At 34.6% G+C, this 15,631-nt stretch overlaps 1 protein-coding gene across 1 annotated transcript in view; it reads right to left on the minus strand.

The window, feature by feature from the left end:
• Window positions 1-274: 274 nt before the first annotated feature.
• PRKX (protein kinase cAMP-dependent X-linked catalytic subunit) overlaps window positions 275-15,631 on the minus strand; it is a 50,102-nt gene continuing 34,745 nt past the window's right edge. Inside the window, exons 5-9 of the mRNA XM_065741282.1 lie at window positions 10,369-10,464; window positions 6,529-6,586; window positions 5,653-5,730; window positions 2,446-2,594; window positions 275-1,939 (exon numbers count right to left, since the gene is read on the minus strand). Coding sequence (XP_065597354.1) covers window positions 2,469-2,594; window positions 5,653-5,730; window positions 6,529-6,586; window positions 10,369-10,464 — 358 coding nt within the window. The 3' untranslated portion in view covers window positions 275-1,939; window positions 2,446-2,468. The remainder of the gene's footprint in view (window positions 1,940-2,445; window positions 2,595-5,652; window positions 5,731-6,528; window positions 6,587-10,368; window positions 10,465-15,631) is intronic.

Genomic DNA, 15,631 nt, shown 5'->3' on the forward strand with positions numbered 1-15,631 from the left:
GGTTATATACTCCTACATAGTTTTCACTGATTTTCAGCTGGAGCAATCAACTTGCAGCTTAGTATTTGTAATACTCCAGAACTATCACTTGGAAGAAGCATAACGTTATTACAAATTGTATTTCTGCAAAAAGTTATACAGCCTCTAAGAATTAATTTGTTTTTTAAGGATACAGATCTAATAAACTAGAAGTTGCAAGCTTTCAAAGTACATCTACTATTTTACTACATCTCTCATTGTTTAGAGCTAAAAAAAATAAAAAAAGGAGAACTGTAGTAATTTTTTCCACCAGGAGAGACCCACTGCAAATCTGTCATAAAATTACAAAGATCGTAATTGAATTTGCAATTTCTAGAATGCCTGCATAATAAGTGCACAGAGTTTAGTTCAGAAAAATGAATCTTTGGCCTACATTTTTTATGGTATTTCAGATTAAAAAACAAAAACAAAACCCATGGAGAAATCTCTGTAGGGAAATCAAGTCTGTAAGACCTACAGAGATATATTTATGTAGAGCCATCAGTCATAGCGGTACAATATCAATAAGCTGATGTGCTTTTGAAACAAACAAAAACTTATGGTCTAAGTATTACCATTTCCCTAAAAAGTTATCCAAAACAAAAAAAAAGTAAAATGATATATTTACTTTTTGAAATCAAACCACTTATTTTCCCCTGGATTAAAACAAATATCTCAATATGAAACATGAAAAAGACTAAAACAACGCTGAATCGTATACAATCTACCTTTTGTGTTCATGTGTACTCATATATGAAGATAAATACTTACTGATACTTGGTGCTACTTAAAATGAAACAGTATTGCCAATACTTCCTAAACTCAGTGTATTTAAGATGTTAGAAAGCTGTTAAACAGCTTAAAAGAAATTCCTTAGATCTAAGGCTTGAACGCTGTACACATGGAATTCCTGGCAGTGGAGACTTCAGGCTATTTCCAAAAGCAGGAGCAGAAAAATCAGGTTCTAATGTACACTTAGTGTTCCCTCTGATATTCACAAGTGCCAAGTATTCGACAACAACTATGTCAATAATGAAAAAAGTCTGTTATGGCTCATGCTTTAAATTTAGAGAAGACAGCAAGCTTAAGAACACTCCTGTAAGAGCCAGTTACAGCCCTTACACCAGTAAGCACTGAACTGAGTGTTTATAGAGTTGTCACAAGCGGAATTGCATTTCAGACAGCGCATCATCACTCAATATCCGCATCTGTGGAGACATCAGCGTAACAGAATGTCATAAATTAACCATTAAGATGTATCTTCGTCAACAATAAAACATGCCCTTGTCTTTCTGCTTTCAAGTACTATGGTTGCAAGTATGAGGCATTGGAAATTGTAGGTACAAATCTCATTTAATTATTTTTTTATTTTTACAAAGAATTATAAAATGTATATAAGATGATGAAAAACTCATTTATCCTTTTAAGATTTTTATCCCTAGAGAACTTCTTGAAAAACATTATTTGAAAAATAAAAATCATAGACTCTGCAAAGTACAAAAATTTACATCTTTGCACAGTTCCTGTGCTTTAGTTGTACTGTATTCATTATATACATATATACTAATTTGTGCTTTTAATTACACAAGTTTAGTATAAACTTATAAAATTAAATCTATGAGTTAATTATGCAAAAAGGATCCGGGAATAGCAGGAAAATTAACTAAACCATAAGTTAAAAAAAATCCTAAAATATATCACTTTAGTCAAGTCTACTTTGGAGTAGACTCCACATTACAATTTTCTAAACCAATGCCAAATGTTTACAGCTAAAACTGATTCTTGCCTGCCTCCAACTCCTTAGATATTAATTATATTCTCATTTGCATATCTGAATGCAGTATAATTCTCATCCACAAAGAAAGTCCTCATTTATGTATTATTTTTTCTTCAGACTTGCTCTTCAGTTTCTTTCCAGTTTCTAAGGCAAAAAAAAAAAAAAAAGATGAGAAAGGAATTAAAACCACAATGCAGAAAATGTGAATTTAATGTCAATTTTCAGTCTTTCACAGTTCTAAAACATAATATAAGGTACAGAATTAAACTGACAATCTTGTTCCCCAAACTAAAGCACTTACTCAATAAAAAAAAATCTTAGAATTAAGAAATGAATGTTATTTGTCAAATCAATCTAGATATTCGCTTTTCACACTCAATTTAAAAAGACTGAAAGATTTAAATATGCGTGGATAACTACAGAATGAAGTCTTTGGCATAAATTAACTCTACCATTCAGTACACCTCCTTTACAATACATTATTTCAATTTCACTTTATACCATATACAGCTGTAGCCAATTCATGTTGGTTTTAAGATTTGTATGGAAGAAATAACTACTCTTATGAATCAGAAGATGCAGTTTTTGCATAAGGCTTTCATTCACCGACTTGTGATCTTTTGAAGTGGATTCCTGGCCTATAAACATACCTTGTCCAGTATAGATGTCGCATTCAGAAGTTCTTGAAAATTTCTAGATCTTTAGGGGGTACTGGAGGCATTTTGTTCCAGTCATCTTCAGGATAAGCTTCAAAATTGGAAGTATCTCCATCATTGGATACTTTCGGCACTATAGGAGGCTAGTCATAATAAGCACAGAAAAAAGTTAGTATGGTTTATCAATCTGCTTCTCTCCATCATATTAAAACAAATTCTGTAGAAAATAAAAGAAAAAAGAAGAAATATATTTACAGAAATTCACCTTTCTCACCAGTATTGACTAACATTGAGAGATAAAAGATTACAGCAACATGTACATGTTCCAAAGCTTTGTCTGAAGATAAAAAACACTCGTAACACAAATACGTATTTTTTTAGCATTCAATATCTAGCTACTTTGCAAATGGAAGTTATTTACTGCAAAATATTATTTCAGTTAAGCTTCCAGGCACATTCTCTTACAGAGTACTCTGCCTCCCTCCTCGTTCTTCAACTTTTGGCTAACTGGCAAGCAGCAGGATAATCACCACCAGATCCCTCTCAACTAAGATAAAAGTAATGATAGCACTGCAGGTAATTGCTTTGTAATCAAAGGAAAAAAGCCTTCTTTTCATTGCTTTCAAAACAGATTGGTTGCATTTGAAGAGGCTGAAATGACTAACCTGCTCCTGCCTCTCACTATCTACTATGTCTTTTTCTAAGCAGCAAATAATGAACCTGCTGCACTGTAAAAAACCTGATTTTATAAGAATGTCTGTAAAAGCATCTTAACACAAATGGAACTTTGGATCTTATGGAAATTGGAAGTGCAACGAGAAATATTTGTTTTCTACCTCTTTCCTCAAGATCCTTTGGATTTCCAGTTCATAGTTGTTTTTCCCTACTTTCTGTTTAACACTGAGATTACTCAGCCCATCTGGCCACAGGGCTGAGACAAGCCTCCTTTCTGAAATACTTATTCAATTACAGGTAAAAAACATTTCCTTACTCAAGTGACTTTCATTTCTATCCCCTGCTTAGTGATATAGGGAACTTAAGTATCAGCATACCAAACACAATGCTCTAGGTTGAGAAAAACTTAAGGACACCAAATAGGCCAAAGAAACCTGAAGCACAAAAAGAACTACAAAGTGCAATGTCATTCTCCATTTCTTCATAAAGGCTTCCGGCTTTGAGATCAGATCTGAAATCTTAGGCTCTGAAAAATGGCATTAGCAAGTTCCCAGAAGGAAAGGAAAGTCCTTACAAATAGAACGTCCACACTTGAGTCAAAAACAAAGCCTTGTTTCAGCAACATGGCAGTCACCAGATACGGCACAGATTCTAAAGAAGATGGGCACAATCTGCTTTGCTTCAGAAGCTCAGCTTCTGTGCTTTATGTTTAATGGAGTTCTGGAGGATTCTGTGTGGAGGACACAGGTATATAGGACAGGTCATATCCTTTCATAATCACAATCCTCCAGTGTTCCCAAACCAGAAGAACAACTTGAAAATGTATGTAGAAAACTTCCTACACAGTGATGGCTACCCAAACTGACTGAAGACATCCAAAATGCTACTGCTAGAGTCACAGGAAGATGTAGCCTGGCCTAAAACCTACTTTATCCCGATACTGCTTTCAGAATGTCAGAGCCTCAAGGCTTATAGAAAATGGATTTCCAAGAAAAATCAGAGCTATTTGGTCCAGCAGATGGATTGTGTGATAGCCCTGCGTCGCTGGAAGCAAATCATCAGGGAAATAAGCTTTGTTAAGTAGAAGAGAGAGAAAGAGGGGAATTAACAGTCACAAAATAATGTTTTCTTTCCCAGCATTTAACATTATTTGCAAAGTATTGACATTTAAGATCTTTTCAGGACTGTGATTCAATGTTTTGCTTGTAGAACAGAAAAACTCAAATTTGTTAGACTATGATTATGAAAATAGTTAGAAGCAGAATCAGAAAGCAACTTTCTGACCCAATTTACGTCTTTGATCTGAGGAATAATTAAGTAGAATCTGTTCCTCATCTTCTGAAGTTCAATGCAATCATCACTAAGACTAAGAAACAAAATTTCAAATTCATCACCTGAATGCCAGTGACTTTTTTTTTTTAATAAAAATGTTGCATAAAGGGTGTTTGGATCTGAGACAAACATTCACTTTCTTAATACTATTTCCTATTTATTTAGTACCACAATAGATGGCTGTAAACTAGATTGGAAATTTCTATCGAAATGTTACATTCCATTTGTGTGATCAGAGCTTATGTAAGCAATATGAAAAATGTGCCTTCGTTATAGCACCTCTAGATAAATCATCAACTGGGTGATGTAATCACAACATAGAAGAAGATTAAAAAAAATCACCTACAGCATTACTTTGGGATGTTGTTCACAAGGATACCTGATGACCATTTTCACCTCTTATCTATATTTCCCTAATAATCCAGTTAGAAATTCACTGTAAAAAGTCATGCAAATAAAATTAAATTCAAACATTTAATTAGTACTTGAGTGACTGCAGGTGGTGATCTATGGTACTGAAAATCAATTCTGTGAGAAATTGTTCTAGTTATAACTTCAAGGAAAGGAAGAAGGGTTTACCTTCCAAAGTTCTTTAAAAAGCATTTTACGTTGATAGCTTTTACAAACATTTGCCCTCATTTAATACTAGAGCTCAGAGCTGTTAAAACTCAGGTTAGAATTACATTCATAAATCCTTCTCTCTCACTTTTCCTTTTCCTCCTACTCCCATATACTTTACATTTTACTAAGGCATTCACCTGAGTTGAACTTGGCAGAAAAATTTAAAGCCCAGAGTAAAATATTCCCACAGATACAAGAGGATGACAAAAATGCAAACAAAAAGAGCCCCAAACCAACACACTTTCAACCCTAAAATAATAGTTACTTACAAAGACCTATAAATGAAAACTGAAGCTCATTGTATGTAATGTTAATCACCTTTCTTCAGCAAAACAAAGCAGGCTTTTCTTAATTCACTATTCATAACTGTATTGCACTGAATGTTAACAGGCATTCGAATAAATTAACTTTGCAGTGCAAAAGGAAAAAAAAATAAAATTATTGATGGGTACAGATACTCACATACTCATACATACAAGAAACCACACACAGCAACATATTATCAACAGAGCAGTTCAAATGATCAGTAAGTTCTCATTGTCATAGTCCTACGTAGTGTTTTTCAGAAGGTACCTTTAGTCTCCTTTGAGGTACAGCATCCCAGTCTACAGACCTGAACCATCGATGTCTCTTCACATCATCTGCTCCATTCTTTAAAAACAAATAAAAACAAAACATTTAATAAACTATATGAATGTCAAGACACATATTTAATCATAAGAACTATGCCATCAAAATAAACTAATGGTTTATTTAACCTTATATCTTTTTTTTTTTCAGGAGATAGTCAATATAAGATTCTACAGGATAAAGTTGTGTTATTTCCCTAGCAGACCCTGAGTTCCAGCAAACAGGTCCAATTTATTTATTTTTAGCATTCTTCTTACACAAGGAAGATGAAAACGAAACTTAAAATATCTACAATGTCATTCACTGTAGTTTTATTTACTTCAATTTACTCCAGAGCTTTAAAAAATAACTATTCAGATCTGCTTTCTAATTCTTACACTAATAAAAAAATTAATTGTGGGTTGGTGGAATGTAGAGAAGACGGTACTAGGAAATACTTCTATCAGATGTTTAATACTGACAACAGGAGGGGCTAAATACTACTATAAAGATATATATAAAAAACCATTTGTTTTCATTTCAATATATAGTTAAAGGTATTACTGCCTTGTAATGATTACTTTCTCCTGGCTGGGTTGGTTTCAGTTATGTACATAAAGGAAAAAAAAACTTTGTTGTTGTTTTTGTTTTGTTTTTACTTTTGAGAAGGGGATAGCAACATGAGGGCAACCTTCAGAAATACGGAGTTGAACTTTTCAATGCACAATAGAAGTCACATTTGGAAACATGAAATTCAAACTCATGCTTATAATACCAAAAACTATTCTAAATCTTTCCTGTAGAATTCTTTCACCTTCACATCTAGCATTTCATACTGACCTTCATATTTCCTAATCGCCTTGTCCTGTCAACCACAAGAAGCTTCTTAATAAGGTCTCTGCAATAAAGAACACGTATTCTCTGTTCAACAGAAGCACCATATATTTGACTGTCATACAAATGCTATAAATGATCAGCATGCTTCGCTTTGGCTAGTTAATACTGTGTATAATTTACCCATTCATTTATATTGCATTTCAGAAAAGAGCCATTATCTTTTTTCTCTTCTTTCCTTCTCTGCAAGTAGTGCTACATCATTCTTTGCATCATTGTACTTTGCTGGACATTCTGCATCTCAAAACTGATCTCAAATCTATTTGACAGAACACAACCCTAATTTATACATAAAATACACATAAAGCCATGACCTCAATTTCATACATTCAAATTTAAATTCTGACACAGCTAAATATTCAGGGAAACCATGGAAGAACTACTCATCTTTTAAATGTAGTAAGATCTGCAAGCTTTCATTTCAATGAAAAATGACAGGCTTCCTCTGTGATTCTAGATCACTGAACAACTCTTCATAAAGCAACATCAACCTTCAATCAGCACAATATCATTCTGCATTCATAAACTCCCAATGAAAGAACAGTTTAGCCACCTCTCTTGTTTCTATAGTCTCAACAGATTTGAAAGTTCCAATACTACATGAAATGCGAAAGATCTAGAGAATACAGCCAACATAGACTCTTTAACCTTGCAGAAGCTTAAGCAAGATGATTTACAGAAAAAAAGAGGCAAACATGGCATACCTGTCTCCTTGCACCCTACTATTCCAAAACAAATCTATATTGTGTCATGTATTCTAGGAATCACAAAAGCATATGCACAAAGAATAGACAAAATCACATTGAAAGTGTTGAACTGTTTCAAAAGCTGTTGTATTTGGCAGGATACAGTTCTAAAACTAAACTGGAAAAATATTCAATTGCCAGATAAAAGGAGAATAAAGAAGTCAAGGCAGAAATCATTTTTTCAACTCTCATGATAGTTTCAGACAGTCAATGTTTGGATTAGATTAAGTAACGCAATTGACTTCTTTCTTTTACAGTGATCTGCAGTGAAATATTTCCTTCAAGTTCTTCACAGAGAAGGCTATGAAAGTGGCTATAAACAACCTTTTCAGCTGAAGTAGAACCAAAAAGGAATCCAGAAAAACAAAACAAGAGACACAGTATATAAGGCCAGAATTAAATTGTAGAGTTTGCTCTTCCAGTATAACTCGAGAACATTCAATGGATCTTTCACTGTTAGCTTCAAAAACTGGTATTAGAAAAGCATAGCTAAACTCAGTGATGTGTGTTGTCATGAAAAATGAACAAATGCTGCATTCAGTGGAACAAATAACCTAGTAATCTGAATCAAGCGACAGTTGAGTGTTTCTTCACTTTGTAGTTTCTCAAGAATAATTTAGAAATCATCACGTTAAAAATCAGTCAATATGCTGCTGTATGTAAATGGAGAATGAGATACTACATCAAGATCTTTTGAGATTAGCAATCATTAAATTGCTGTAGCTCTGAAGCTCCACTTGGCATTTTGCAAAAATGTTACTGCAAGAAAAGTTTACAAAACCAGAACACATATTTTTGTACAGAAATAAGTTACAAACTCATGAGTGGCAAAACATAAAACACAATTTGTACTTCTGGTAAAGTATAAATGAAGTAACACAAAGATCTGATGACATTCTAGTTTCAGAATTTCTAGTTGTTTATTTTATTATTTATCTTCTGAAGTTGCTCTGCAGAAGACATCTACACTAATGACCCAATGCATCAAGGACTTGAGGTAGAGAAGACAAAGGACTTGCAGAAAACATCTGATCAAATGGAAGGAAGGTGAGAAGAGATACAGCAGAAAGCAATGTGAAAAGAGGCTAGCTCAGGCCAGAAGGAGTAGCAGATCTAAAAGTTCTGCAAGATATAGTGAATGTCATGCAGCAAGATGGAAAGCAGAAGAGGCAGAAATTCAAAAAGTAACATATGCACATGCTCAGGCAATACCATATGTGAAAGGGAAAGGGTAGGGGTAACAAGATGTCAATCAGTAAATTCATGTAGTACATCTATGTAGGGAAGTTTTCCAAGGACTCAATCAGACAGTTTTGCTGCCTAACAGCAAAAAGTTATAGTTCCACTGTTACATCAGTAGTTTGTACAGTTTGTTCCACTGTGCAACATCAATACTTTGAATATAGCAAGGATGCGACACACAGGACACAAGACAGTCCTCAGTCTTGATGAGATAGCAACTGCTAGGAAGAAGATAATGAAAGCAAAAGGGATTTAAGTAAAGAAGCAGACTGTCTTCCTAGAAGAAAATAATATTTGCAAGTGCTTTAAGAAAATGGTGCAAAGATGTCAGACTACCCACTCTGCATATTAAGGTTTTTTTTTTTTTTTTAAAGGGAAGTTGCTGCAACAAGACATAAATTATGCTAAGAACTTGGTGCAGGAAAGCAGGTGAAGTCAATGGATGAGATCACTCAAAACTGAAGTGTGAAAGGAAGAAAGTCCAAACCAGAATCCCACAAGACCCCTTAAAGGCAGGAATGTAATGGGAATGAACTGCCAAGCACAAACTGAGAGAACATCTGGATAACAAAAACTGGCACAGAGGTGTATCAACAACTATGCTGATTAATGTATCCTGCAATTCATGTCTAGACTGTAGAGCAAAACCTGCATATACATGCTTAATAACATAACTAGGAAACTTACAGCATCTTCTGGACAGTACAGTGTCTTCTGGATAGTAGAGGTAACACAACCTACCCAAATATCCTAATTTGAGCTACTCACCTCTGGTCATGCTTTCATACTTCTTATAGTTTAATGCACACTGGAAATGCACACTCACCTTCCTATGATAGACTGTATTAGGAAGACTGGAGGAGACTACCCTAGTTAGGAACTGCTTCAAGATAGTGAGGAAACACTCTTAAGAACAGACACAAACAAGAGACGCTAATGAGCGTAATCTGACATAGATGGATTTGATTCAGTGAATCTGATGATTCAGAGAAGGCTTAAAAATGTATCCTGCTTTGCAGGATAAGCTATCTTGACATAAAGCAAATGCCATTTCTACAGGTCACTTCAAAACATCTTGGAAGATTAACTTGGGTACGTAACAATAACTCCTTCCCCTCACTCATGTAATTATCTCTACATCTGAGTAGAGATGCCTCATGTTTACAACTGCACTTCAGAGCTTCTAAAATTTACTGGCAATTATTTCAGTGACGGAACAGTGAAAGAATTTTGGAATAGGAGAAAGAAGCATATATCTGCTACATATCAGTAATGATTGAAAGATATTATGATGAGAAAACAGACATGAATATTTAGATTGCATACTGAACTGAGACTCTACTATCTGAAGTGCCATTTTACACTGGAACTTTAGAAATACTGGAGTTCAAGTAGTTATGTCAAGAGTGACTTAAGTGGTACTTACATGAAAGAACAGAATGGTGTCCTCCTCCTGCTCTCCTAATTTTTATCCATGCTAAAGTATCCCCTCATAGTTCTTGCTCTTCCTCTCCCACACCATGCTAGCATCAATAAGCTTTGCAGCAGGTGGGAAGGCATTTAATATTCCAAAACATGCAGAGAAGTATGAGAGGCAGATAGTATATTACGACTGTATCTCCTCGCCTGAAATCTATCAGACACACAATTTTACTTTGAGTATGAGAATAAAAGTAATCTAAAATATTTTCCAAATTAGTGTTCCAGAATATCAGAATCTTCTATGAATTTCCTTTCAGAAAGAATGCTCAGGAGGTACTTAGAACATAAAAGACATGGCTGGGAGTCACAGACTTACTTTACATATAAATCCAAGTGCCGTGGGAAATCTATTTTGCCAGCAAGAATCTTCTGATATATACCGAATGGATTGTCATCAAAAAATGGAGGAAACCTATTTTAATACAATAAATTAGAGATTAGGAAAATATTAATAGGGGTAAGGAAAAAAAATAAAAAGAGTCTTGCAAATATTATGATGTTATATTATTCTCCCAAAGAAAAAACTGATTACATGGCTCTTTTTAGTAGGACATCATCAGTCAAACGCTAACTTGATAAATAATCAAGCCATACTGACACCACAATTGAAAGAAAAAATAAAAATTGTACACATAGATTTAACATTTAATTGTTACAAGAGTGCTGTTATATTTAGACACTAAAAAATCATAAAAGAAACTTTCAATGTTAGAGAAAAAAAAACCTTTGCTTTCTACAAAAAACAAGGCTGTACTTTCCAGAACATCCTAACCATTTTTTATTTTGTCCTGTAACCACTGACTTGTTTCCATCCAAACAGTCAAAAGCCCCTCATACAGTTTGTCCAGTTCAGTTATTTAATGAACTTCTTCAGCTTTAATACAGGTTTTGTTAGAGAAGGTCTGAAGGAGACAGATTGTTCAGAACCCAGAAGTCTCTCAAAGTTCTTTTGTGAACTGGGATAAATACAGTACAGATTTAATCTCTCCAGGATGAAGAGGAAATCAAGTTACAATTACAATTCTACACTTATTTTCTATAGAATTCTCCATAAAGTTGTGAGAGACTGCTTCCAGTCTTACATCTACAGTAAGATTTGAGATCATTTTCTGCTGTGCTTCCCTTACCAGTACATGACAGACCCCAATTACAGCAAGAGGTTCAGAGTAAAGGTACTTCCACACAGCAGGCACATTCAGCTTTGACCAAGTGCCAAGATGTTTTCAGTCATCATTTTAGAAATTACCACAGGAAATATTTTGGGGGAATGGAATAACTATTCATTCACTAATCCATCCCACCTTGACTTCTGTAACACAACACTCCTCTTATGCTTCTACCTCAAAATGTTTACAAAATAGAAAATGGATACAATTAATACAGATGGTCTTTAAAATGCTAAATACTGTTATGAGAGCCTCAATACTTAAAATGTTTTCATATCTCCCTAACACTATGTAATTACTTTTTAAAAGACTTAAACTGCAAGCATATTTACACATTACAAATACAGTGCTGATGGTTTTAGAAATCACTGGTAGCAGAAATAAGGGCAAAAACATTTCTTCACCTCAAGTTCTTTCCTTAATTTTATATTATTCAAATCAGATAATTCCTCAAGTACACCATACTTTATTTTCTCCATGTAACTATTTTCAGAAGTACTTAAATGCTTCGTTATTTTGCTGATAGTGAAGTGGATTAGCATTTTCTCATTTCCTTCTCAGTATTCTAAAATTCAGTCACAGACATAACCGAATTCTTGCCTGTGTGACTAAGATTTGTCCTTAATTTATCTATTTATTTATTTTATTTTTTGGTACGGGAAAAAGGGCCGTAGTTCATAGCTCAGAAAAATTATAACCAAACTATTTGGTGTTATTATGAAAAACCAAATAGTCTCACTATTGAATCTGAAGAACATATGGATATCAGGAAAAATATTTACATTTATAAAAATTACAGTTTTGATATCAAAGAACAAGGAAAATGGATATACTAAAACTTTTAAAAGTTTTGCAAACCAGACACTCATATAACCTTTCTTTTTCACTTGTTTAATATCCTTCACACTCTCAAAAAAGTGAAAAACAGCAGACTTAACTTCCAATTTTCTGTTATTCTGTATTAATGAATTACATAAACCAATTAGAATTAGACCTTTGAACTAAGCATGAAGGTGCCTCCTGCAGTAAGCAGATTGACATGCAATACAGGATATTTCTTCTTCCATCTCCAAACGTTCCACATGCTGCCAAGGTGTGAAGTCAAGAATAAGAAACTTGTGTAAATTTCTATGTATCTGTGCATGTTTGCTCAGATGCATAGAAGTTTGCTCTGTGCTTTCCTAATTAGAAAATCCTAAATTACTGTTATCTTTCAATTATTCCTTTAAATCACATTTAGCTATATAAAGAGGTAATGGTGGTATTGCTGAAAGTGTATTTTAACTGTTTTGCAACATGAGATTAGACGTGAAAATTTTTCTTACTCCAAAAACAAATAACTTGACTTTGATACTACATATAACTGGTCAATCTGCAACACATTTCATGGAACTTTTAACACAACAGCACTAGTATTGTGCTGGAAGCTACCTTATAAATCAACAAAAAAGCCCTTGAGCTTCAAACTGTCTTCACAGCACAAAGCAAATATAAACAGCTGCTTTTTTTCCACCAACTGAAAAAAAATTCTCTGTATATAGGACAACAGCTGCAAAGCATTCCTTTTGCTAACTGATGAATAATAATGGCATTGACACTGGTCTCAATAACAACAGATTGTTTTAGCACTGTAGAAGAGTTGTCACAAAAGCTCAAGGGAAGTAGTCTGAAATAAGAAACCGTAGACAGAAATCATTATCTACCTATAAACAATAGACCAGTATGTAAGGGTCCGTTGTGATAGGGCAAGAGAAAATGGTTTCAACTAAAAGAGGGGAGATATAGACTGGATATTTAGATTGGATATGAGGAATTCAACGATATGGCAGTGAAGCATTGAAACAGGTTGCCCAGAGAGGTGGTGGACTGAGCCTGGAGACACTGAAGGTCAGGCTGAATGAGGCTCTGAGCAGCCTCATCTAGCTGTGGTGTCCCTGCTCACTGCAGGGGAGTTGGACCAAATGATTTTTAAAGATCCCATCCAACTAAAATGATTGTATGATCCTATGTCATGTGACTATGAAAACAAAACAAAAAAACCCGCACAGTTCTCATTAAATGAGAAAATTCAGTTAGTTATATTTTTGATGACAGTACAATAATCATGTAACATATGTAATATGTTAAACAAGTATATTTTCCTTTGTGGCAGACTGTAACAGAACACAATCACTCAACGTATATACATCTTTTAATTTCTATTTTCTTCTATTGACACTTTGTTTAGATTGTTCAGATTAACTCAAAAAACCCTGACATTAATAATCTACTTTGAAAAGATTTCTTCACACCCTTGGTTCTCCCTGTTCTTTCTCCTTCCCATATTTTACTATCTCAAAACTAAATGGGACTTTGCCCTAAACCTAAGAATTCCATGGGCCTCCAGGGACTGAGTTAGTGAAATAAAACACTGTAGAACAGGAAAGTGTGGTTTATTTTGTTTGTTTTTAGAGAGATCACTTCCTAACACACACATCTCCCTATTCTTCTCAATTGCTTTTGGGGTCCAGAGAGTAACTTCAGGAAATAACTACCAAATGCCACAAGTCATTTACTTGCAGATAGTAACTTAGTCTTGAAGTCAATTTTTGTTCACTTTCAAGTAACTGTTCTGCTTCTTAACTCTTCCTTGAAGAGGAGTATCAAGGAAGAGTTTGAAGGAGTTAAAAAACAAAGCAAAACCACTTATGACTGTTTTTGCATTAAAAGCCTTGATAGTAAGTCTCAAGTCATATCTTGAGCTGATGAGGGAAAGTGCTTTAAAACACTGCTACAGCCAAAAATAGTGAAAAGCTGATAAGATACCTAAAGCATTTACCTCTTAAAGAAAATAACAACACTGTCTCTGGAGAGCATACAAACACAAATATTTTTATTAAATCAGAAATGCTGTAGTAAAAGGAAGACAGTTAAAAACTACTTGCAGATGGCAGCTGTTCTGTCAATCAGTCAATGCAAGATCTCAATTGTCTTTTAGAAGGTGCATCATTTATCTCTATTAGTTAAAGAGTGTCAATAGCTGAAATGTTGTATTAAGTTTGGGGGAACTGAGATCCCATCACATGATGCCAGGTCACAGAAAATCCTACAGCTAGAAATGACTGAAGCTGCTCCCATTACGTTAAATACATGCCCATTATATTTCAGCAGAACATACAGCAGTTGTAGTTCAGTGTTCTTGTGTCTTGAGATCTCACTGACTGCACAGATGAGATATTGCTCAAATATTATTTGCATTCAGTACATTAACTTTGGAAACCATTTCCACTGCTATGTTAGTAGAGAAAATCCTGTCAACCTGAGTTATGAAAAAGAGGAAAACTGCCAGATTTGCTCTTTCACTGGGACTATGCAGGCAGAACAGAAAAGCTGATATCGAGGGGTCCTCCACCAAATCCTGAGGCAGGAAGTTAAGTCACACAGACTACCACTGGAAGACTGTGACATCTGAGCTAATACTATAGCCCCAGACACTTTTATCCACATGGTGTCTAGAACTAAGATTAGCTACAGAAGGACTGCTGGGAATTTTGTTCCTTTCATTCTTCCCTCTGAGAAGCAAGAAGAGAACTCCACCCATACAGGTAGCCACGGAAGAAAGGTGAAGTTTAGCCTCTGCACAGAACAGTCTATACAAAATAGTTTTTATTAGATGAGTCAGCCAACCTTGACTCTGTCAGTAGGAAACTCTTAGTACATTTCTATGCTTTTTCTGTCTTGAGGTTCAAAGTAAATGCATATTCAGATATTCAGGATTTTAAAAAGCCAAGTAGTGGGCTGCAGCATTCTCCTAGGACACGGCTTGGATAGTGTTTGGTGTGAAGGAGCCTGCCCAACATGTGCTATATATTGGAACTCTGAAATGATATGCCATCGATTTAGTGTTCAGGCAATCAATTTGTTTGTCAGGCACTGTACACAGAAAAGGAAGATCAAATCCAGGGAAGACAGTTTTTGTTTTTACTTTTCTCTATGGGGCTGAAGATTCAGGATGAAAGGCGATAATGACAACCTGATGAACACAGTGCATGAGAAGGCATTGAGCACACTGGGACTGATACTCTGACACTAAAAAAGAAGTCGTAACAAAAACTTAATGAAATACACTGCTTCTCAGGAAGCTATGAAAACATTGCTTCCATCTGCAGTTACTCTACTGCAGTAACAGTGCCAAATGTGATTTAAAAAAATAAAAATTAAAAAAAAATAAGGAAAAAGCATTTAGATGCCTTGTTTGGTACACATGCACAATTTCACTTTCTTTCTAACCCTGTTACTTATTTAACTGAAAATATACATATATATCTTTTAAATCAGAGCAAAGTCAGGCAATTACTTTTATCTACCTAATACTTAGAGTGAGAAGCAGTTATATAATATTAATACCGAAAAAAATCTCATTACAATTTTTAT

Source organism: Cyrtonyx montezumae, unplaced genomic scaffold (assembly GCF_038088225.1).
Source record: "Cyrtonyx montezumae isolate F1298 unplaced genomic scaffold, pur_monq_1.0 scaffold_3, whole genome shotgun sequence".
Classification (NCBI taxonomy): Eukaryota; Metazoa; Chordata; class Aves; order Galliformes; family Odontophoridae; genus Cyrtonyx; species Cyrtonyx montezumae.